At 43.9% G+C, this 25,677-nt stretch overlaps 1 protein-coding gene across 1 annotated transcript in view; it reads left to right on the plus strand.

Annotated features, from left to right (window-relative positions):
* The window catches only part of LOC146196153 (uncharacterized), a 36,048-nt gene extending 10,853 nt beyond the window's left edge, over positions 1 to 25,195 (plus strand). The window contains exons 2-9 of the mRNA XM_084596333.1: positions 6,087 to 6,226; positions 12,858 to 12,950; positions 17,184 to 17,322; positions 18,634 to 18,674; positions 21,242 to 21,311; positions 21,522 to 21,558; positions 23,248 to 23,311; positions 24,948 to 25,195. Of these exons, the coding sequence (XP_084452459.1) occupies positions 6,087 to 6,226; positions 12,858 to 12,950; positions 17,184 to 17,322; positions 18,634 to 18,674; positions 21,242 to 21,311; positions 21,522 to 21,558; positions 23,248 to 23,311; positions 24,948 to 25,142 (779 nt within the window). The 3' untranslated portion in view covers positions 25,143 to 25,195. The remainder of the gene's footprint in view (positions 1 to 6,086; positions 6,227 to 12,857; positions 12,951 to 17,183; positions 17,323 to 18,633; positions 18,675 to 21,241; positions 21,312 to 21,521; positions 21,559 to 23,247; positions 23,312 to 24,947) is intronic.
* Positions 25,196 to 25,677: the final 482 nt, after the last annotated feature.

Consider the following 25,677-nt stretch of genomic DNA (forward strand, 5'->3'; position numbering starts at 1 on the left):
CCACAAACCTAAGTTTAAACTTGTCCCCTAAATAATTTTTAATTATGGCGCTCCTCATTTATTGGAACTGCCGAGGACTCTTTAAAAATTTAGATGATATATATGAAATTCTTGCGGACTATCAACCAAACATACGTTGTCTGCAAGAAACCCATTTAAAACCAGCAGACTCAAATTTCCTTAAGCAATATAATGTATTCAGGAACGACAGGCAAGGCAGCTCTCACTCCTCTGGTGGCGTTGCCATTGTAACACAAAAATCAATCCCCTCTCGAAACATCTCACTCAACACAGACTTAGAGGCAGTGGCAATCAGAAGCTTAGTTTATGGTAAAATAACAACGGTATGTTCCCCGGTATATTGCTCCAACTTATAAGCCAAGTAGCGAAAGTTTTGAAAAATTGATTGGTCAACTTCCGGAACCTTGGTTGCTGGTAGGAGACTTTAATGCTCACCACCCATTATGGGGATGTACAAGAACGGACTCCCGAGGTGTTCTAATCGAAAAATTCTTATTGTCCTCAGGATCATGCTTACTAAACACGAAACAGCCAACTTACTACAATATAGCGCATAACTCTTACACATCGATAGATCTAGCCATTGGCTCCTCGATGTTCCTAGCAGCCACAGAGTGGACTGTCATTAACAATCCATACGGAAGTGACCATTTTTCGATCTTAATAAAATATACTGGGAACGGAAATGAAAATGTGTCGAATCCCAGAAAATTCAATGAAAATGCAGCCAACTGGAAGATGTTCAGGGAACACTCATCACTGCCTTGTTCGTTCATTAGTGGTCTAGATGTAGATGAAACTCAGCGCTTGATCACACTGCACATTATAGAAGCTGCAGAAAAATGCATCCCACAAACGTCAAGTAAGCCACGAAACAAACGAAGACCCTGGTGGAATGCAGAATGTAAGACTGCTCGTGAAGCTCAGAACAAGGCATGGTCGAACTTGCGACGACACCCCACAGCTGAAAACTTAACTGCCTTTAAGCGAGCAAAGGCAAATGGCAGGCGTGTTCGACGCATCTCCAAGCGAGAAAGCTGGGCCTCGTTCCTTTCGTCTGTGAACTCTTATACTGACGCACACAAAGTCTACAACAGAATAAGAGCACTCAAAGGATATAACACTCTCACAACACCTCTTGTCAGCACCAATGGCGACACACTAGAACATCAAGCAGACACACTAGGGAAACACTTTGAATACATATTTAGCTCGGCACACTATACAGATTCCTTTCTGCGGCACAAGGTGACCGAAGAGAGTAAACCTATACATGATAAGAGACCATGCACAGGAGGGTACAATAGCCCGTTCACACTACAGGAGCTGAAGAGTGCACTAGACACATGCAAGAACACAGCAGCTGGTGCTGACAGGATCACATATGCAATGCTCAGGCACCTCCATGTGGACACCCTCGAAACCCTACTCTGCCTGTATAATAAAATATGGGCCACAGGACGCTTTCCTCAAGCATGGAAGGAAGCAATCATTGTCCCGATATTAAAACCTGGCAAAGAACCCACACTTGCAGCGAGCTATCGGCCAATCGCCCTAACCAGTTGCTTATGCAAGCTTTTCGAAAAAATGGTAAACCGTCGTCTTGTTCACTTCCTAGAATACAATGGCCTCCTTGACACAAACCAAGCTGGTTTTAGGGCTGGGCGATCAACAGACGATCAGCTCATTGCATTTAAGTCCTATGCAAGGGATGCTTTTGTACACAAACAACACTGTCTATCTGTCTTTTTCGATCTTGAAAAAGCATATGATACCACATGGTGCTATGGTATCATCCGCGACCTCTTTTCTCTCGGTATCACAGGGAACATGTTGAACACGTTAAAAAGCTACTTGTCTGAACGAGCCTTCAAAGTTCGTGTTGGCAATACATACTCGAAGCTGTTTGTACAGGAAAATGGTGTCCCTCAAGGTGGTGTCCTCAGCTGCACGCTTTTTATTGTCAAAATGAACTCGCTAAAAGGCGTGCTGCCAAGAACCATCTGTTATTCTTTATATGTCGATGACGTCCAGATAAGTTTCAAATCTTGCAACCTGGCCATCTGTGAACGCCAGATTCAACTAGGCGTCAACAAACTGTCTAGGTGGGCTGACGACAATGGGTTTAAGTTTAACTCTGCAAAGACCGTCTGCGTGCTTTTCACTAAGCAGCGTGGCATTAGACCTGAGCCCAACATTACACTGAGTGGTCAGAGCCTTGCAGTTCAAAAAGAACATAAATTTCTCGGTGTAGTTTTTGATGAAAAGCTTTCCTTCATATCACACATAAAACAGCTGAGATTAAAATGTCTGAAGGCAATGAACCTGCTAAAAATTCTGTCCCACCAGTCCTGGGGCACAGATCATGACTGCCTCTTGAGCCTTCTGAATAGCGTAGTTTTTTGTCGTATTGACTATGGCTCAATGGTTTACGGGTCAGCATCACCTTCTGCCTTAAAAATGCTCCATCCAGTGCACCACCTTGGCCTTCGCCTTGCCACAGGTGCTTTTCGAACTAGCCCCATTGCTAGCCTCTATGTTGAGGCTAACCGATGGTCATTACAGCGAAGAAGACAATTTACTGCTGTAAGATATGCTACCAAAATATTGTCTCAACTGGACCATCCTTGTTGCCGGCTCCTGCTTGACACAGCTAACACAGAACTTTTCACAAGAAAACCGTCACTAACACCACCATACCCAATAAGACTAGCCACTCATATTGAATATCTGGACATCCCGGTTGGCAGCCTCCATACAACTTCCATAAAAGACTTCATCGCTCCGTGGGAAATGCACGCTGTTAATTGCGACCTAACATTCCTTCAAGTCGGAAAACATGCCCTTCCTATAGCCATACAACAGCACTTCATGTCTCTGCAGGCAAAATACATTTGTAATGAGTATTACACTGATGCTTCAAAGTCGACACAAGTCTCATGTGCCGCACATGGACCACAATTTTCACTAACAAAAACACTGAACAGACATACAAGTATATTTACTGCAGAATCCCACGGTATCCTGTTAGCTGTGAGACACATTACAGAAAACAAAATACAGTCATCGGTCATCTACACAGACTCCCTTAGTGTTTTAACCTCCCTAACTTCTTGGAAATGGCACAATAAGAACCCAGTCCTGAATACTCTATTTAACAACCTTATCACTGCCCATAAATTACAACTTAAAATTACACTTTACTGGGTGCCAGGCCACCGTAGCATACCAGGTAACGAGGCGGCTAATAGGCTTGCTGTGTCAGCTGCCTGTCGAAATACTGCCGACATCGACAAAATAATATACCAGGACCTCAGCCACACATTAAAAACAAAATTCGACAACAGTGGCAAGAGGAATGGGACACAGCGACTGAAAATAAACTACACACTATAAAACCTATCATAGGCAGGTACACTACAGACAAAAGAGACAGATACAAAGAAGTAGCCTTGTGCAGGCTGAGAATAGGTCATACACATACTACACACTCATACCTTTTAACGAACTCTCCTGCACCACACTGCTCGAGATGTGGTGATCGACTCACTGTCATTCATATTTTAATCATATATGCACAACTGGAACCAGAAAGAAGACGTCATTTTCCCTCCTTGTTCACTCATCAAATACCTGCACACCCATCCATTTTTATTGGCGACAACCCAATGTTTCCTTTAAAACAGGTGCTTAAATTTTATCACATGTAGGCTTTTTACATGAAATTTCTTATCGACGTGGGTCTCAGCCCGCTCCTCCTTGAGAGGACGGATGAGATCTTTTAATACATCTACTTATACATTGCGCATCCATTATATATTGCAAATGAATTTTAGGCCCTATACACCATTGTTTTTAGCGATATTACAGAGCGAATACATTTTTAGGCCCTATACACCATTGTTTTTTATCCCTTCATGAAAAATCAACCATTCCATTATATAAACTTGAGTACACCGTTAACCTTGAGTTTGGCGCTCTTTGGCCTGAGTCGCCCTTGCGCCATTAAAATCCATCATCATCATCATAAAACACATCATTTTTATTTTAATTTTGCCCCACTGTTGTTGCATACACTTTTACTGGTGCATCGGCCTTGGTGCGACATCGCAGGCTTTTTTGGGTGTCTGCGAAGGTGGCAGTGAAGCAGTTTCTTATCGCTGCCGTCATGCTGTCTGCGGTGATACTTCTGGGAATGGTATGAAGTTGGCGGGCTTGTCTAAAGTATGCCGGTTGTCAAGTTTTCATCTTGCATGCAATTTACTTCTTTGTAATTACTATTAGGTCGGGTGTTTCCCAGTTCTGTAAGTTCGCTCGTTTTCTCGTTATACGTGCGGCCAGCGCCAAGGCTAGTTGCGCCGTTGTGGCACGTTTTCGTTTCTTTCAAAGCGCTTGTCGCTTATAAAATTTAGCTCCCGGACTGCGAAAGACTGACGTGCCGTGCAGCAGTACGTGAACTCCTGTCTGCATGTGAATCTACCACCGAGTGCGCATTTCTTATTTACATATATTTGTCTGTGCTAGCTTTGTTTCACATTTTGCTGGCATGCTTCATCACTTTTTTTGTGGACTTAATATAATAAATCACGGATATATTCGAGCTGTACTTCGACACACTATTGCGAATTGCGCGGGTACGCCAGCGATTTACAGGTCATGGTGTACTACATGTTTGCTGGCCTGCCCCTTTGGAAAAGGTGCTGGTTTGCTCTCTTCCTGTGCCATATTCTAATTGCGGAGTTTGATTGTCAACTGCACTGAAATAGCAGGATTCGATCCCAATAGATGGCGAGCGCTGTAAGGCACCCCCTCAAAAGGACGGCTCCGAAAATACGGCAGGGTGCATCCAGAAAAATGACATTTTATAATTCGCGCCAGTGGTATACGTAGTCCTGACGTCATTCAACATCTCTAACTTCAGTTGCCCCCCCCCCCCCCCCCCTCTTTCCTTCTCTACTTCCCGTGTCTTCAATTTTTAGGGAGCGCTGGAGTGCCCATGAGCCGCCATGTTTTGAACGTATGGGCGTCTAAGGAACCTTCGCAACCAGTGTGCATACACTTTGGCCGGTAGATCTAGCGCAAGCGCTGCTGCCCGCGCCACTTACCGCTTCTTCCTCGTCCGTAATAATATTTTTCATATGATGTTATAAACAATGAGGAATATATCACAGAAAAGACCAGGTGAGCACTTTATGTGGAAGGAAACTCATTTTGTCTCGCCGCTGGCGGTCTGATGTAAGTAGCTATGGCAAGACATTAGTCGAACTATTCCCGAAACAAGGGTTATAATAACGTGTATAATCTTCATGCGCGCCGCCAGGCTTCGCCACCGTCAGCACTTCATTAAACGCCACTGGAAAACACTTCTATGTCCAGAATAGGATGGTGTTCCATAGAAATACATGTACAAAAAACTCTTAATAGTGTTTTTATACCTCAGAATACCCGTTTGACATTGTCCCTTCGTGAAGGAAAGAAGAGTATATCCTAGGACAGATTGAAAAAGCATGAAGCCTCATTTCAATGGCGATGTAGTAATTTACAAACCGCTATATGTGCGTTTGGAAGTCACCCGGTGTCCAGCACCAGACGGGAGCTTGAGCCGTAGAGATGGTAACAAAATTTTGCGAACAATTTTTCTCGTTTCACTCTGTACTGATGTAGGCAGCTGTTCGTTCATAACTGGCGTGTGCTTTGAAGAACACTCTGACAAAGTATGTGACATTTCGAAGCTACCTACTTGAAATGGCGCGGTAAGCGTATGTTGTGAAGCCGGGCATACTCTTAAGAAGCGCTCTGTCAGCTGCTGTCAGAATCGTACAAGTTTTTCGTGAGTCCAGCATACTGTCATATGCGTCGCACTAGCTCAATAGTACGGTCCTTGAAAGTGAACAGCCTTGGACGCTCTACTTTATTTTATTTCACCGTGCCACCTTCAGAGGAACAGACAGCTGAAAGTTTGCTGTGTGCCAACGTACCTAGTAGCGAGAATTTCTATACATTAAGACTAAATCTTGTCAAGCTTTCTGGCCCACGAACGACATAATGGCCCATTCTCTTTACAGGTGCTTCGTCAGGCATCGGTGAGGGCACTGCCCTGCACTTCGCCTCTTTGGGCTGCTGGCTGGCGCTGACTTCCAGGAACAAGACAGCCCTGAACAGGGTGGCCCAGCAATGCTGCGCAAAGGGACTGCCCTGCGGGAAGGTAATTTCCATAGCTCTCATTTAATAATTTGCGAAAGGTGTAATTTGTGCGGCTTCCTGGACTAAGGACACTGCCCACCTATGGCGAAAATCTCATACTTACTTTGAATAAAAGTTTATATATCTCTCTCGTGTAACTTGTGCACTGTGGATGCTTTTTGAACAGGCTGTACAAGGTAATTCTTTAACGATCGTTCACTCAGCCTAATGACGATGGTGATTTCCGCGCTGTCGTTAGGAAAAAGGAGGCCGCTACGAGAAATGGCCTGCGCTTTTTAAGGAGATGATATTGAAGTCTTCTTTATCGAAAAATCCGGCATCGACATTGTGAGCAAAAATTCAGGGCATGGCTCTGGCAGGTGGCAGTTTTTGGCTTGCATGACCAGACACTGATAGGGCGTAGGGTGATCTGTCATCATGCGACTACGCAACATGGTCGATATGGTCGAAACTGCCAAATCGGACCTTTCCTTTCTCAGATCAAACTCCTCCAACCTTCTGGACCCTAGCACTCCGGTCAGACACGCTACTAACAGACTAGATCATGCAGATGCATTAGTAACGGATAGTAAGCTGATTGGTTTGCAATTTTTTAAGTCCTTAGCATCCTCTTTCTTACGAGTTAACATAATGTCAGCGTTGTTTCATGGTTCCCGTACCGTCGATGAGACCAGGCATTGCGTTTATAGTGTGGCCAGTTTTCATAACATAGTTATCCCCCCCGTCCTTCATAAAATCTGTAGCTACCTGATTCTCCCCAGCTGCTTTCCCCCTTTTCATAGTTTCTAAACCTTTCTTAACTTCGTCCATCGTCGCTGGTGGCGGAACGTCTGATTGCTCTTCACTACTGCCAACTTCATTATTGTCCTGACTATTACTGTATAGGCTAGTATAGAACTCCTCGGCTACTTTGTTGTCGTGTCCATATTGAAGATGACATGGCCCAACTTGTCCTTTAGCGCGTACATATGATTTTTGCCTATGCCTAATTTTCTCTTCACCCCTTTAAGGCTGCCCCGGTTATTTAACGCATGCTCTATTTTCTCTGTTACACTTCCTTATGTCGGACACTTTGCGCCAATTGAATATTTTTGATAGCTGGGCCAGTTCCATCCTGTCTGTTGGGGTGGAGGCTTTCATGCTTTGGCGTTTCGTGATCAAATCCTTTGTCTGCTTAGATAATTTATAGGTATCTTCTCTATATTCTACCATCTACTCCTAAAAATATCTGCGAAGGTATCGCTCATCGCATTTTCACTAAGGTTGTCATCCTCGGTTAAAGCTGAACATTTATTATGTCGCAAAATCCTGAATTCTTCTGCCTTCCCCCTCACCGCTAATTCGTTGATGGACTTCTTCCTTACTAATGTGTTTCGATCCCTCTGCAAATATAGACTTATTCGATACATCCTGCATGATGCCAGAGTTAGAAGACAGTATGAAGCCAATTTCATTTTAGTCTCCACGTTAGGGCATTTCCATGTCCACTTCCGGTTCTTCCGTTTGCTGAAGAAGGTATTCATAATTCTTAAGTTATTGCGTTCTCCAAACTCAACTAGCAACTCCTCGGCGGCCACTTTTCGATGGAGGCGAAAAGCAAGGCGCCCGTATGCTGTACGATGTTAGTGCACGTTAAAGAACCCCAGGTGGTCGAAATTTCCGGAGTCCTCCACTACGGCGTCTCTCATAGCCTGAGTCGCTTTGGGACGTTAAACTCCACAAACCAACCAACCATCAACAAGCAACTCTCATTGCTAATTCTAGAACCAATTTCGTAGTCACCCACTACCGGCTCTTCAGCCTGCTTTTTGCCTACCTCAACATTGAAGTCCCCCATCAGTGTCGAACTGCGTTTTTACTTTCCCCATTGCCGACTCTACATCTTCGTAGAAGCTTTCGACTCCTGGGTCATCATGACTACATGCAGGCGCGCAGGCTTGTGCAACCTTCAGTTTATGTCGCTTATTAAGTTTAATTACAATGCCTTCCACCTAGAATTCATCTGTATTACCAGCTTTATTGTAACGCACTGCAAAGAAGATGAAGATGTGCTAGGGAACAAGAAGGAGGAAGTGGCGCGCGGTGAGCCAGAGACGCCTGACTGCTGACACCGTTTTCGCGACGGGCGTAATTCCGTTCCCTCAACGGTAGGGACCTCTGAGCAGCGTCACCTGGCGACAGATAGCGGAAATATTGTAAAAATTAATAATAGCGGGGTGTAAAGCATGCCGAACTCGTTGATTCAGTGGCGCAATGGACGATGAACAATAAAACGTGCCAGCCCACTTTCGCGTGACACGGCGGGTTAAAACTTTTTCAGTTTTACCAAACTGTCAAGCACATGAATCCATTGTGGCTGCTCGGGGAGTGCCATATGCACTTCCCTAAACCGCACAACACTGTGTATGAAATGTTCTCGTACAGAATTGACTTGTATATCTGCATTGTTAAACTGAATTCTGGTTTTCCACAAGCTGTGGAGGCCCAGGAGCTTTATTGTATCAAAGGGAAACTCCTCTGTATTAGGAAAAGGTAAAAATCGTATGCCATATGCATCTAGAGGTAGCTCTTTTTTTAAAGTTCTCTGAAGCACATCCCAGAAAAAAATGGCATCCCAACAGTCCAAAAACACGTGTTCTATCGTCTCTGGTCTGTCACACAAGAAACGGTTTGTTGACCAAGGGACAAACAGGCCTTTAGCGTGCATCCATGTTTTGACTGATAATGTGCTAGTGTGGAGTTTAAAGAAAAATGATTTGACTGGTGGTGATATTGGCATCTTCTTAACTGTCTTGAGTACATCATTTCCTGGGCCTGGACAGTGCGACAAACGGTATATCGGTACACGAAGCATTGTGTCCACTAGGTCCGCATACAATTTTTTCCGCTTAACATTGCACAAATACTCCATGGAAAAGCGTACATGCAGCAATCTGTACGCGAGCACCACTTCTCGCAGGTACCCTCTTACTGTACCACCTACATTGAGACACGAACTGACAAGAAAATTAGGAAGGAGTCGACCAAGCCGAACTTGGATTACTGTTCTGAGGAAGACATCATTTTGGTCACGAAGGTACATGAAACGCGAGACAACTTGTCGCAAAAATAAATGCGCCAGACCAAGCCCTCCTTTTTGTACGGAAAGAAACAAATCTGTTCGGCTCGTCCTTTCCCAGGTCGACGCCCAAATGAAAACGGCAAAAACACGGTGAAGTTTTTGTATGTTTGTCCTCGAAGCACTGAGCACATTCATCACGTACCACACTTTAGCAGTAAAGAATAGATTACATATAGTGGCACGCGAGAACATGGACAACTGGCTTCCTTGCCACGCATCAATTTTTTCCTTGGCCCTCGATGCTTGGTCATGCCAGTACGGATCTGGGTCCCGGTAAGAATCAAGGGGCACTCCTAGATACGATGCTGGAGTGGTTGACCAGCGCATCCGAGAATAGTGTTCAGGTCTGACCTCCCAGCTACCATGCCAGAAACCGCAGCTTTTTTCCCAGTTTATCTGGGCACCTGTGCGGCTGCAAAATTTCTGTACTACATTCGTCACCTCACAAATACTTTCTCTATTTGCACAAAATACAGCGATGTCGTCGGCATAAGCCAGGATTTTCACATGCACAGATTGTAGCGTGAATCCCGTTATGCATTCATTTATTGTTCATCGTCTTGTTTTGAATGTCCAAGTCGGCAATAAAGAAAAAAAAAAGTGGCGAAATGGATTGACACTACTTACCTCAGCACTAAGCGCGTAAAACAGATGTTCGAATCCTGTAATAATACCTTTTTTTCTTTTATTTTTTTTAGTTTTGTTTTAAGGCAGCATTATAAAAAACTACCAAGCTCGTTCCTGGGGAGTGTTCCCCTTTAGGTTACAATAAGTCGTGTTTTTATTTCTTAATAGCAGTAAAATCAGCTGTGAACAGAGCCACGAGGTGATGGCATGACAATGGTGACACTAATCAATTAACCTTCACCGTAATCATTTCCTGCCTTCAGTGAGTGTATGTTACCTTTAGGTTGCGTTCAGAGACACCTTTTGGTAACTATCGCCATTTAATCTGCTGAGACGCATTCAGTGAGGAGAAAGAAGTTGCGGGACCCAACCGTTGAGGAGACAGAATTACGCTCCCGACGGCCAGTTTTACCCGAAGGCTTACAGTGTAACAATATTCTTAATGGCAAGGAACTTTACTCCTAGTTTTCGTCTCTCCGGTAAACCTCGATAATACAGTACATGCCAATCCTTCAGTACAGTACATGCCTCATTTGGCCTCCTAACCTCACTAAGCCCTATGATATCCCACATATCATGCCCGTTAATTCCTCGAAGAGCACTGCTAAACCAGCCTCATTGGCTAGGGTTCTAACGTTAAACGTTGCCAGGGTCAGTTTCCAGTGGCGGTCTGTCCGGAGCCAGAGAGAGTACCATTTGCTGCGTTACGGGTCAGACCGCCGCCGTGGTCAGTAGCTCCACAGCTGCTGGGGGACGGAGGGCCAGAGATTCGTTGGAGTAATCATAGGAGGTTGCAGCCACAGCGGGGTGGCGAAATGCTGTTCTGATGTGCAAGATATTAGTGGAGAAAATTAAGGGATTGGAGAAATTAAGGCCAGCAGCAAAATCGATATACGGGAACGACGATGCGCAACAAGAGCCAGCAAAAGGGAGGCATTGACGCTGTCGGGTCCTACCATTAAAATCGAAGTTTAACTGTCCCGCTACGTTTTTTTCGTTAGATGTAATACGGAATTGTTCCAGCTGCCTAGGTTTCCCTTACCACCGCGAATTCAAAACAGCGTACGTTTCCTCATGGCGCATATTGCCCTCTCATTGGTCGCACAAGCAGCTTACAATGAAGTCATTGCCAAAGGTCACAGACAACGTTGCGACCTTTCTCGATATTGTTTTATTCTCTCTCGTAGGTGCATGGCGCTGCCGGTTGCTCCCGCTCGCTACTTGATCATTTAAGGCTAATATCTGAATTACTTCTAGTAGTAATTAAAAATTATTTGGTTGGGCCAGGTCTAGCATTGGAAAGTAAAATATACGCGGTGATTTCTAACTGTAAATACTCGATTCCAACGTAAAGCAAGCGTAGCAGGTGGCGGTATCAACTTAAATGAGATGATGAGGTTAGGAACTTTGCGGGGATCAAATGGACAGAGCGCAGAACCCGGTTAATTGGAAGTGCAGGGGGTGTAGCAAGGTGGGTGATAATAATGATATCCATGAATGCTTAATGTACCTGTTTTGCATGAGACTAGCTTTTTACAATACGCTTGCCATATCTTCTCAGTGCAAAAGTTTACCTAAAGCATGTAGTAACGTTTTTATCTTTCTCTTATCACCTTACGTACTGAGTATCGGCATGAATGAGATTGACTTTTACGCCTATAGGGACCTTTTCGCTGGTTTTTCCTAGCTCAAGAGCGCACTCTCAGTATATAGTGGGTGACTGTCATAAAGATAGGAAACGGCTAAGAGAGAGAGAGAGATGGAGGCGAATGCTTCCGTGTGCCTTGCTTTCACCTCTTTTTTTGCTTACCGGAGATTAGTCTTGGAACTCCTTGGACAAGGCCGACTGTTTTACGAGCCATGTCATGAAAGGTTCCTCCAGAAATCAGTACATTTATCTGTAAATAAAATATTATACACCTATAGTTTGTAGCGCTCTTCAGTAGAAGCTTCGTTCTCTGCTACTTCTCGACCTTCGCTTCGGGTAGCGTCGATTCAGTAACCGCACCAGCGCCCCTTGCCCCAACGTAATTCCACATCCGTCATGAATCTTGAGCGATGACGTAGGTTACAGCGTGCGCTAACTCCGTCGTCTACAAGCTCGGGCAATTATTGCGTCACGATCAAGTTTAGCGCAAGCGTTATAAAGGAAAGATACAAGGGGTTGCACGTTGCGTGAGAGCATGTGATTTTGCACATGCGTCCATGGCGCGCAGTCTATTTTGGCATGATTTCAACAACACAAAATGCGAATGACAATGAAGAAAGGGCCCGTCAACGCTTTCCTGGATTGTTTCCCCATTCCGTCATTGTTTGCCGTTTTTGCAATGTTGTAACCATGTTAACTATGAATGAACACTGCATTCCTTCCTGCTGTAGTCCATGTGCTGAATGTGGAAACTATAATCGGATATTCAGCTCAAGAAAAAAGCCGGAGGTGACCCTCAAAGGAGGCTCTTCAGCCAGTGAGGCCGACCGGTTTTCATGGCACCGTGGTTATTCCGGCTAAGCCGCGCAGAACTATTTTTCATCTATCATTCCCTGCGTGACCACGCTTGCAGGTTTAAGAGGACAGAGTACACCGATTGGTTGCAGGGGATCCTTTTCGGGGGTGCCACTATTTTTTATTTGTATCCTGCTTTCAACAATGACAGCAACGAAAATTCAGGTAAGGGGCAAGTGGCGTCGAAATTTGTTGAAAAGAGCTGGGTAATGCTAGGCAATAGAACTTTAAATACTGCTTAGGTTTTGGACAGTTGAAGTCTTCAGTTCAGGAGGTGTTAAAAACATTACAAAACATAAAAACATTAGGCGTGTTCTGTGATTAAGGCTTCAAGGACAAAATATGAAATAAACTCCTTTTGATCTTTTTAATCTTTTTCAGGTACTCGTTGTTCCTGGAGACGTGTCGGTGGAGAAGGACGTTGCAGCTGTAGTCGATAATACGGTGAAGCACTTTGGAAAGATAGACATCCTCGTGAGTAAAGCCTTCGCACCAAAATTAAAGAAAGTTGAGATCCTTGTACGTGCTGTGCGCCAGTGTGCTAATGTGTAATTCTTTCTATTTATATCTGTAGTAGGTTGTCTTTCACGCTCAGATTCTGCGAAATGAGGGAAATCGTAAAACAAGCAACAAGTAGCAGGTCCTGATGTTCCAGAAGGCATATACTTAAAAAAATTAACAGCGCTAAAATGCAGGGTAAAATGCGGTTGAACCAAGTTTTTTCAAGTGATAGCTCGATTTTGCTTTTGTTTTTCAAAAGATGAGACCATCGGTTTGCAAGGTATTGTTCCTGCTCTTATCCCGCTTAGCCTATGATTGGCCGACCTCATCGCATGTTCACTCACGTGGTTAATGACGTATTGAGAGTCACGCGAGTTATTAAGGTTAGAAGTCAAGGTCAGTGGTCATGGTAAAATGGTCAATAAGTAATTTAGTCATGCACCAGCTTGCCATCGCACACTATATTAAGCGAGACAGGTCGCTAGGCCGGCCAAGTCCAAGGCTTTAAAACAAATTAGTTGGGATTTAACTTTGGTTGACACTGTTGAATTGCGATAGCAACGGCGGAAGCTTCTTTTGCCTGCTACATTATTTCCCTATCACGCCCTATCAGTGTAAGGAGCTACATTATTGGGGACACTTAAGCTCATCTTTTAAGAGTATGACGCGAGAGCGTAAGCTATCAGCGCACATATAAATGAGAAGGGTTCAATGCTGCTGAACTGAATTTGGATCGAAAGCATTAGCTGCCGGTGACCGAGCGTTCTTCTTCTTCTTCTGAAACACCGGGGAACAGTTTCAGTCAGCTCGGTGACTGCATGTGTTGTGAGCCTTAGGTGAAAATTTGCCGGGAGCTCTGTCTTATTAGTGAATGTCAGCATAACAGAGTTGGTAGCTCTCACTGCCTATTTCATCCATCTTTGAGCCTCCAACCGACGCACCGGTCGTCTCAGGTGTAGATCACTTTGCGGTTTTAAGTAATCAGGTAGCTGCTTTTTGAATACCATTTGCTACACTCTTAATAGCACAGGTGTTCTTCATGTAAGAATGGGGAAATGCGCTTTAACTTTTGTCGCCTATCTGGGAGTATTGCAGAGGAAAGTCAGCCTGTCATTCTGTTGAGATATCCAGATGAAGAAACCGTTATGTGGTGAATCAGCTGCGAACCGGAGGTGATCCTAGCAGTGATTGAATGGATAGGGTTTCGCTCTCTTAGATCACTTCCTTTCTGTGTGTTCGGAAGGGGAGAATAGGAAGAACGCTTGAGCGCCGCCTTTAAGTGTACGACACGACAACGTTCATGGCTCCCACCTGTGGAGCCTCGTTTGCGTACATTATTCTTCACTTCCGACGACTCACCAGTATGTAATCATCGTTGTCCGCGTCAGCCTTGTCGGCCACTAATTTGTCACTATCTAGGATTGTTGATTATTCTTCCTTGAGTGATGATCGCTCGCTGGACAGGTGGTTGTCCTCTTGTTCTGTTCGTTAGACAGCCTGAGAAACCATGGTCGCCTCGTCCGCGCTAGCCTCGTCCGGTTGGCATGGTTCCCGTAAAACTGCCGGCGTCGGCAGCCTCACCCTTCCCATAGGAGCAGTACAGCCACGGCCGCTCCATGGAAGCGCGCAGGTGCTCTTCCAGTGTGAGCGACCGTTGTACTGCCTTGAAGATGTGACCGCAGTTGAAGAATGTAAATATGATTAGGTAACGAAACAGAGCTAAGAGCGAGACCCGATCGACCAATGTCGTCTTCCTTGTCTGCTTTACTCAATACTTATGCTGGTGTTGTGAGCGCCTAAAGGCTTTGGAAATTGCATCGAAGTTTTATGTCCATTGGCCATTTGTGCTATGTAACGGAGCGCTTCACCAGATTACTTGCGATTGATCTCAAGTGCAGTAGCACCTCTGATGAGTTTAACCGCGGATTTATTTTGACACCCTCTCTTCTGCGCAACTTTAAGTTTGGGTTGGCAAGGAATGATGACGCTCTGCAGATGATTTCGTGCGTGCATTTGCACCGCGTATTCGTTCCAAAAGTCAGAAGCTGCTTTTAAAACCTCGAGAGAAGCGAAGACGACCATAACTGCAACCGATACTTTTATTACGGAGCAGTACTAAAAAAATGAACAAGGGCGCTAGGAAGGGGTCTAACACACCAAGTGTATATATCAGCCCGCCGTTTTATGGAAAAAGTCAGGATGTAAGGGCCCATGCTTTTGACAGCGCGTACTCTTGCAATAACTATTCCTACAGGAACGTATGACAAAGAAAGCAGTCCGCACGTTATCCAGCATCATGCGTGGCCCGTGGTCAGCGGTGCAACCAACAGATACTTCAAATTTCTTTTTTTAGATCCCGAAAAACAGAATGCAGGAGGCGCTAATTATATTGTCAACACCTCGTGCTCATAGGTTCTTGTACGTTGTGACATGAGATTTTGCTATTGCTCCTTAAAAATGCATCTCATAACTCACGAGGACAACCACAGCCACGGACACCATGAGCCGGTTATTTTCGCATAATTACTAAGATATACTATATATTTTTAGCTGAGCGGTTTTACGGCCACCGGAGTGAACGAGTGGAGATGCTGCTGCGCATGTGCGAAGCGCTCAAACGGGCAAGAGGTTTACGGCGCTCCACTCTTGCATGCTCCTAAAGTGATTCAAGCGGAGCGCGCCCAGAGAGCGAGCGTCGTGAAAGCGTAACATAGCGGCCACCAGTGCGAAACGAAAAAGCTTAAATGTTTTTCTAACATGACATACTTGCTATTATATAAGCACCAGTAATGTTAAACAACACAATAGTTATCCAAATAGTGTCTTTATTTAGCAGCATTAATAAAATAACAGCAAGCGCGATTCATGTTCGATTCGGCGTAACTCCGCTGTTCACCAATACTTGGGGCAGCACAGCATTCCGCACTGCTACTGTCAATCGGGTGTTTTAGGCGCTGTGCTAAATCTCCAGTTGCGCTCCGCTCCGCTGGCGATCTTCTTCGGAGCTCCCAGTGGCGCAGAATATGAACCCCCTTTGCTAAAACTCTCTAATATTGCGGGAGCAAAGAATACGAGAAGCACAGTGAATCGCCGTGCAAATATAGAACATAAAATGTTAAGGAAAGGGCTTCGTGGCGCATAAACTGATTACGATGAGGTTTGGGATATGTTTGTGGGCGGACCGAAAATGATTTGGCGGCTGCTTATTCTCGCATTTTTTCACTAGAGTACTGTACGCGAGAGAAAAATAAAATATTTGCTCTTTCAGAGATTGTTCTGAACATGTAATAATTTGAACATGCGGCTGTGGGGCAGTTAAACATGCGGAATGTCACAGATTGAGAGCACTATATAGTACCACTATCCAACGGCACCGAGCCGGCACACAGATCGAAGACTCTCCTGGCAGCATGTGTTGTGCCTAGAAAGTATAACTTCCTTTTTCTGTGTGCTTGCACTGCTTGAAGCTATTCTGGAAGACGCTAGAGGTGACAACGCGCTTCTTACTCTCCCATCGGCTTTTCAGTCTTTATTGCTCATGCAAGCGGCTAGTGCACTGCACAAGCGCACATCGACTGAAGTTTATTCCTACATTGGCAGCGCGGGTATCAAAGTCATTATTTTCCTCGACAGTACTATATAAGTTACCAGTGTTGAAGACTAAGAACACTTTTCGTTCTCGAAACACACATGTATGATCTTTGGCCAATGACGGCGAGAATGGCTTCGTGGTGGAGAGTTTGGGTTTTTCCGACACACAGTCGTAAAGGTATAGGCAAAGAGGCAAGTCAATGATTTTCAAAGAAAGACAAGCGTTAAACTAGATTTTGTGCTTTTGGAGGGGAAAGTACAAACGACGTAATAAATGGCGCCCTGGAAGGGAGATTCTGGTCGGGCAAATATGAGTGATTTTTCTTTGAGAAGGGAGAAATCTGTCAGTTCGTCATTTTGGAGAATCTTAAGAAATTTGAGCACAAGTTAGGCCACATAGTTATGAGCAAAACAGGTACGCATAGAGACGCACTTACTGCGCCACATCTCCCAGTTCTAGAAACACTGCTTTCAGAGGAAGATCGGTGTAGGTGCCCTAATTTTCAACTGAACACTTGTTTCGGTGATGTGTGCACAATTACTTTCAATGTACACTGTTTGCAGAGTTATTTTGAAATGTTGCGGCCTCTGAACGTGCTTCCTTTGTCTGTTCAGGTGAACAACGCTGGAATGAACATGGAAGGAACCACAGATAGCGCTTCCATGCAAGATTTCGACCGTGTGTGGGCAACTAACCTTCGTGGTCCGCTTTGCATGATCCGAAACACCCTGCCCTACCTGCGTAAAAGCAAAGGTTTGTTGGAGGAACAACCTCACCTGTTTCAGCGTATCACCTTGTGAGGAAGCTTGGACGCGAGTGAGAGATGGCAGTGAATAGGTTTTCTCACAGAAGAGGAGCAGTCATCGGAGAAATTGCTCAGCATGATTCATACCGCGAAGAACACTTTGCGGCTTAAAACCGACATTGTTTTCTGTATTTTGTTTCATGTTTTCATCGATATTATCATGCACCAATGTCGTTCTCTGCTATACATATCAAACCTGAGCATCGTATTTTCCTATCGGCCTCAACCACAAGTTTTAAGCCGAGGCCATATTGGTTCGTACTAACTTACTTGGTCATTAACCGCTCTTTCTTGGTATTTATGAATGGAATAATCTCCCGGAACGCACTGCTACGATTAATAGTCGAGACGCATTTGTTAGCAAACCGAAGTCTTTTTTATGTTGAAATTTGAAACCTGTGTAGCATTGCTTGCTGAATTATTTGCATTCATCATTATTTTTATTCATATATTGTATCTCTCCCCCCCCCCCACCTCCCACCCCTCCGTCTCCGATGCGCTTGAGGGCTTTAGGGTATGTGAATAAATAAATAATGGAATCGGCAGCAAGGTATCGACGCTGTTGTCTGAGTCTGTTGGACTGAGCGTGCGCACGATTATGATTAGGCATCTCTTCTGTGTCTGGAAGCGCTGAAGGTGGTCGTAATTCTCACTCGCACAGACGGCTACGGACGATTATGAGGAAACCGAACAGGAATTCACCCGTCGCGGTGGCTCAGTAGTTAGGACAGTCGACTGCTGAACTCAAGGACACAGGTGCAGTTTAAGCCCCGGTGGCCACTTTTTTGGTGAAAGCAAGAACCAAATCACCCGTATTTTGTGCGATGTCAGTGCGCGCTCAAGAAACCCTTGCGGTCGAATTTTCTGGAGTCCTCCAATACGGCATCCTTAATAGCGTGAATCATTTTGGGACGTTAAGCACCCATAGAGCAAACCAAACCAAACCAAGCCAAACCAAATATCGATTCCATGTCGGCGATAGCTTCGGATTCGTTCAATTAAATGCAAGCATCATAAGGGTTGTTTAGAGCGCAGAAAACCTAGTCTAAAATTTGCCGTAGAAAGTATTCCACACTTCTGATTTCGACAAAAAGGCAGCGGATGATGCGATGTTTGCCAGTTACAAGTAATGACTGCGAATCAGGTAACCTACAAGTTATTCACGACAGAGCACACATGAATAGAAGCCTAATGAGCTAATATGGTTTGCGCACATGACGGTGTGTTTAGAGCAATATTGTTTTTGCTCATATTTCCAGGTAGCATCGTGAACGTTTCCAGCGTCGCGTCAATGATAGTGGTAAGTATTCGCTGCACAATGGTTTATACAATATTAAAACATAGAGATTTCTGCACATGCAAGCAAGATATCAGTTAGTCGTGTCTTTATTGTGACAGTAATGACGCTTCTAAGAATGCCCTGCTTTGCATGAAAATAACAACAACGCATCAGTTATTACAGCCGGGCTTGTATTACTTTGCTGATGTGTTTGGAGAAGAGGCTCATAAGAAACAGTGGTGCAGTGTTTATTCACGGATAATAACCATATCAAATCAGGGTGAAGGTAAATGTCCGAAGTTTATCTTCCGTTATCAACGCGCTAATAGGTTGCTGAGGCGTTTTGACCCTGTTTGTTTGGAAATCTTACCAAAGATCTGGGGTTCCCGCGGTAAATGTTTTGGTAAGTGAACATCGATCGCAGAAGGCAGCTGTTGACGCCAGTGATGTCAGAGCACGCATTGATTTACATGATAGCAGAATATGTGGCACCTGCTTTATTTGCGGAGAGAACTAGATATCGGACAAAGATCTCGGACGAGTGCAGAAATATCGTGCTTGCGCTGTGAGTCACCGTTCATCGCGATCCTCATGCAATCTTCGTAGTGCAGCTGAGAAAAACATCCAGCTTGTAACTGCACTTGGTGACCAACAAAAGGAGGGAGCAAAATCTATAAGAGGGCGTTTTCTTTCCCGGTAATGTGGCGATATTTTAATCCGTATTATTGCTCATAAACCACCTCGGCTATTCTGAAGCTGGAATATATATAAAAAAAATTAGCTTGCGGAAGCAAAGCCGACTTGGCTTCTTCTTCTTCATTTTCTTTCTCTTCTTTTTCTTTTTCTTGTTCTTCCTTTTCTCCTTGTTCTTCCTTTCCTTTTTCTTCTTCTTTCTTTTTCTTTTTCTTCTTTCTCTTTTCCTTTCTCTTCTTCTTTTTTTTCATTTTTTTCTTCTTCTTTCTCACTTTCTTTTTCTTCTTTCTCTTAGTCTTTTTCTTCTCTTTCTTTCTCTTTCCCTTTTCCTTTTTATTTTTCTTTTCCTTTTTCTTCTTCTCTAAAGGTCAAAGGTCAAACGTGGCTACCGGCCGGGTTTACGCGACGGGCTGGAACCTCGCGTAGTATTGCTTACGCAATAAAACACAGAAGGTTAGGCGAGATGGTCTGAAACGACGGTTGGATATAGAGTTAGGCAGTGTGTGCGGAGCACTTGCAACAAAAGTGACAGGCGAGTTGAGGGGAAGAGTGGGAGATTAATGACTGTGGATAATATCCGGACTATTCGGCTGTACCTAACGTACTTTGCAGATACAAAGATGCATATTATTAGATAGTATAAGACTGCAATAAATATAATATAAATTTGCTTAAGCAACTCGGGGGATGAACTGCAAATAATGATTGATGACCTAGACAAGAAAAGTAGAAAGGTAGGCTTGAAAATCAATATGCAGAAGACTAAGGTAATGTTCAACAGCCTCGGGAAGGAACAGCAGTTTACATTAGGTAGCGAAGTACTGGAAGTAGTAGGCGAATATGTCTACTTAGGACAGGTAGTAACCGCAGATCCGGACCATGAAAAGGAAATAACAAGAAGAATAAGATTGGGATGGAGCGCATTTGGCAAGCACTCGCAGATTATGACTAGCAGCTTACCGGCATCGCTCAAGAGGAAAGTATACAACAATTGCATCTTACCTGTACTCACCTATGGGGCTGAAACGTGGAGGCTAACCAAGAGAGTTCTACTTAAGTTGAGGACAACCCAGAGGGCTATGGAACGAAAAATGCTAGGGGTAACATTAAGAGATAGGAAGCCTGTAGAGTGGGTCAGAGAAATAACTCAAGTTACCGACATTTTACTGGAAATTAAGAAGAAGAAATGGGCATGGGCAGGACATGTAGTGCGAAGAGAGGATAATCGATGATCGCTTAGGGTAACAAACTGTATTCGAAGGGAAGGAAGGCGTAGAAGGGGGCGGCAGAAAGTTAGGTGGGCGGATGAGGTTAAGAAGTTCGCAGGGGTCAAGTGGATGCAGCTAGCACAGAGCCGGCTTAAGTGGAGAAATATGGGAGGGGCCTTCGCCCTGCAGTTGGTATAGTCAAGCTGATGATGATGATGAACGTTTTAAACAAAAACAATTCATTCGCAGACACGTAGGGCAAAATGAATGGATCGGGTCGAACTCTGCCACAGAGTTGAGGATGGTTCTGCAAGTCAGAGCAAACTAATGCTTTCGTCGGGAACCGCCTATGTGAGAGCGTAAAAAGGCAGATAACTGTTTACACATCTTTGTAGTTGGGCTTTCGTAACCAATTGATTCCAGCCCTGTGATTCTATTCAGGTGTCACTGCAGTATGCAATGCTTCACTGCTGATTAGGTATGACTGCGCTTGTAAATAAAGCAAATGATAAAACCTATTGTTTTTATTTTGTCAATTTTCTATTTCTTCGTGGCTTTGCCTTGAAATATCGAAATGCAAGTTAAAGCTACACGCGTTTGTTGAAAACCGCTGCTTGCGCTAATAATGACGCCCTTGATTCACAGAAATATTCTGTCCATGAATGACTGTCTGATTTGACTTTACAGGTGACAAATGAGACTCCTTATAGCATATACAAAGCAGCCCTGGATCATCTCACACGATGTGCAGCCTACGGTGGGTGCGCCAATTGTAGTACGTTCAAAAAATGGTGTACGAATAACATTTTCGCTCCAGTTCTGGATGTCAGTGATGCATTTGAAAATGATGCGAGAGCACACACGTGCTCTGTTTCTGTTGAACAATAAAAAAAATTCGATCCCTGCCTTGATCACCATCCTGATGGGCAGCGGTTCCAATTACTTCAATACTTTTCTGTCATTTCAGAAAATGCGCCGCATGGAGTAAGGGTGAATTCCGTCAAGTAAGTGCACCGTTTGCTTCGTTCTTTTTTCCGTGACACTCTGAATGGAAGAAAGACAGGCTCATATGCGGGACAGGCTTTGTTAGAGGCTACAGATTTGTATTTTAAAACTTGTGCGATAAACGTGTATGTGATCTGTAATATGGGGGCTGTACAACAAGATTCAAAAATGTTGATGGCAGAGAAAATTTTTTAGAGGATTAAGTAACTAGAAATACATAACGATGTTTCATATTTTAAGGGGAAGTACTGCATTTGAATTGATGGCTGTTAACTTAAAGGCGAGTCCTTTTTTTGGATTTCCTTAATCCAAGACATGGTTTGAGAAAGTGAAAGTAAACAAATAGCGATTCGAAAGCTTCGCAGCATTGTAGAATGATAAAATTCCGTCATCAGTATTTAGTATTCATAAAATACGGACTCGGATTATCTACTTGGGGAAGGAAAAGAAGATAGCATGATATCTGCATGGATACCACGCAGGATGATTAATAAATATGAAATGCAGGACAGGGCCACCAACGAGCCTTCAAATGCTTAGTTTTGGCACTTAGTATTTTGAACTACATTGCTGAAAAAAAAAAAAGACTGTTGCGGCTGTGGCAATATTATATTGTGCGTTAATATAAATAAAATTGGGTTTATTAGTGAATTTCAACTGAATAATCGTCAAAATACGAGTATTATACACATCACGTTCATAATCTGCGCCTTGCGCCTTGCTGCTGCACAGGTCTATTTTCTAGATTTAACAAGAAAAATAAAAAATAAAAATTAACTACCCAAAGGAAGTGCTTTAATGGTGGGCATGCAGACACTAACGTGAAAAGCTTTTAGAGACCTCAATGGAAACCGAATCGGTGCTTTGCTCATTTAAGGACCCCAAAAGTACGGTATTGAAAGTGTGCCTGCAGTACTTAAATCTGACTGACTTTAGAGAAGCTCCGAAAGGTTGCGAAAAGCACGAGAGTTGGATTTCCATTATCGGTGCAAAAGCGGTAGTCGCATGTCAAAAAACGAACGAGTGGGTAACATACATTTTTCGTGGCTGTCTCTGGCAGAAAGAAGGGGATAGAACGGCTCTGTGCGAATAATTACATCAGTTAAACACGCGGATGCATTACGAAGTAACCAAATGAGCATAAATGCAGGTCAGATGTATGTTCGCGGGATATATGACTTGCAGATAGTAGAGTTTCATACCATTGCACGAAGGGTGTATTCTGATAGGCATGAGTCGCAATCGGCTCATACGTAGGTAACAGAACAAGATGCTGCCGTCAGATTGTGAGGTCATTGTAGTACTGTGCTATCTTAAGGGTTCTTGGCAGGAGCATTGCTAGGAATATCGAAAGGACTCATGGAGTGAAAACGATGCGACATACTCGTGCCATATCTGGTGGCATTACCAATACATACTCGAAACAAAATAATAGATATGCAGTCCAAAAACGTTCACACTGCCTCCGTCCTATGTTACGTCGTTGTTTCGTCAAACTACAGTTTGACGAAACAACCTTTTGCGCCAGGCCCAAATCGCCCATAAAGCTTTAGTACCCGATTTCGTTCTCACTGTGGACACTGTGCGCGTTTTTATAAATGTTTCATAACATGGTAATGTTGTCATATGCTTCTTAAAATGGATCTTCGAAGAAGGTAATGATGTGTTAATTGGAATTTTTTTCCCAGCCCTGGTGTCATCAAGACTCCCTTAGCGAAAAAGCCTGGCGTGAGCGTGGAGCAGCACGCGGAGGTTTGTGCTTAAAGTACTCCTTTTTATTTCTAAGCCGTATTTGAGAGGCATAGATGAAGTCAGAAACCAGACATACTACTTATCGGGCATCATTATATTGTTGCTTTCCGTTCATATGCTATTTTCTAGAAACGATATCGATTTTCTCTTTTTACACGAGATGGCAGCGAATACCATTGCACTTGGTTTGCGTGAGAGGTTCCTTATGAGGTCGCTAGCTGAAATTATGGTGAAATAAAGCGGCCTTCCGGGTGCTTTTTCTGTTCGAAAATTCTAATGCATCATCCCAAGGATTGAACCTGCTGAAATATACTCTTTAGTGGCTATTCAGTTATAAACTTTGAAACAAACATACCTCTAGGCAGCCTGCGCGACTGATTGTATGCCAGCGTAATCGCTAATAATAAATATATAATTGGTAATTGACATAAAATTGATACGCTGTTAATAAATCTTAAAGTGGGTACGCGGAAATGCATACACCACACAGATGGCGGGGCTTCCTAAAGTCGTCATATCTTGCAATTAGCTGATTTGGCAGCGTAAAACTAAGTTAAGTTTCTCCTTTTTTTGTCGTTTTGTGGCATTGATAATTGATTAGCTCGGATTCCTCTAAAACTCAGGGAATTGAGCAAAACGTTTTGAGTTTCGGACTTTTCTGACATTTTCTTTTACCAAACGACGATTAACTACAACAGGTCGCTTCTGTTAAGGATGTGAATTGCTGCATTTTATTCACTTTTCGGTCCACGATAAGAACATGGCGTTCAACCATGAAATTATTTATCGAATGAGATAATAAATGTTTTTACGCGCTTGTACATTGATTTCTTCCGGCACATTGTCATATCTTGCGGAACACGCCATGCCATTCTTGCCATTCTTGCTTCGCCCGGCCTCCCCTTGTTCTTCTGTTCCTCCCCCCCTCCCCACTTCCCCTTGTTCATATTCAGTAAAAAAATGTGTTCGTTATCACGGGCACCGTCTTCAACGAATAAGAGCCTTGCAGCCGGATGCTGGTAGCATGGATAGTGTTTGAGGAAATGATGCCAATACTACATCTGGTCAAATGCGTTGTTTCTGCCGCTCATATTTCTCTAGCACCTTTTGACTTGATGCCCAGGTGAACTCCCGTCTTGAATAGTAAGTTCAATAATTGCTTGAAAATAAATGAATTATTGACAACACCCTTCTGCAGGTATCGGGACGGATCCGTTAATTTGTTTGCGATGTCTTTAGCTCTATATCACGGGAAACAACATTACTTTGAGCAATGATTTTATGAGGACATGCAGAATTTAAACAGGAATTTGAGGACCTTTACGTTGTTGCTAGAGTCAGGTAAGACCAAGTTTTACCCGTAAACAAAGGATTCTAGTATATACTGGTGCTTTGAAAAGTTATATCACGGCTCTTTTCTGCATACGAATAGCAGGCAGATTATATGTAAACAACTGGTGCGATTCATGAATGGGCAGGCATATTCTGTAGCGATATGTTCTGCGTAGACTAGTGGGGAGATCTTTCATAAAAAGCGTTACGATAACATTTGCAAGGTGGTTACCGCATTGTGGATGCAACTGCTATATGTAGTGTTCCATTTTTCTGCCGCGCATGACTGAACGTGCTCGTGAAGCTTCTGGATCAGCACGCTGCCGGGGCACACGCCCTGGGTCGAGTGGGGACCCCTGATGAAGTGGCCCGTTGCATCGCCTTCCTGGCCTCGGATGACGCCTCCTTTGTGACGGGCATCACGATGCCCGTGGACGGGGGTATGCTGCTCGTGTCCAGTCTTTCCGCCTCGTGGCAGAAGGTGCAGAAGACAGCCTGAGCCGAGGGCAGTAGACAGCACCTAGTGAATTTGACATCACGTCAATGAATAGGTCTCAGGCTAAATAAAGTGCACATCGCCTCTTGCTAATGAGAGCGGTTCCTGTCTACAAGTACCACTATCATTTCCAGGAATGGACGAAATTGTGCTTTAGTCAGGTTCTCCGGAGAGGCATGCGCGCATTTCTCTACTCGTAAGGGTGAATCTAAGTGCAACCGGTGTCAGTTGAGGAAGTAATATTCAATAAATCTTTAGGAGAGCGTAAATTAGCGTTAAATAAAAGTTCTTGTAGAGCAGGTACTGCTGAGATTTATTAATGCTTCAACTCTGCGTTCTCAGAGGGAAATGAGAATTGGCGATAAGAATGTTATGTATTTTTAGATCACTGGTCGAGTTCTCCGTTTTGCTGCTATCCTTTAAAAGGAACATTAATATGTTGATTATCGTTAAGTATAGAGTTTTTTTACTTTAAACATTTGGAACTGCGTTGGCGGCGATACAAATTTAAAACCAGGACTCAGCTTTGCTGCTGAGG

This window comes from Amblyomma maculatum, chromosome 3 (genome assembly GCF_055883805.1).
Source record: "Amblyomma maculatum isolate TAMU_Amacu chromosome 3, ASM5588380v1, whole genome shotgun sequence".
NCBI classification, from domain to species: Eukaryota; Metazoa; Arthropoda; class Arachnida; order Ixodida; family Ixodidae; genus Amblyomma; species Amblyomma maculatum.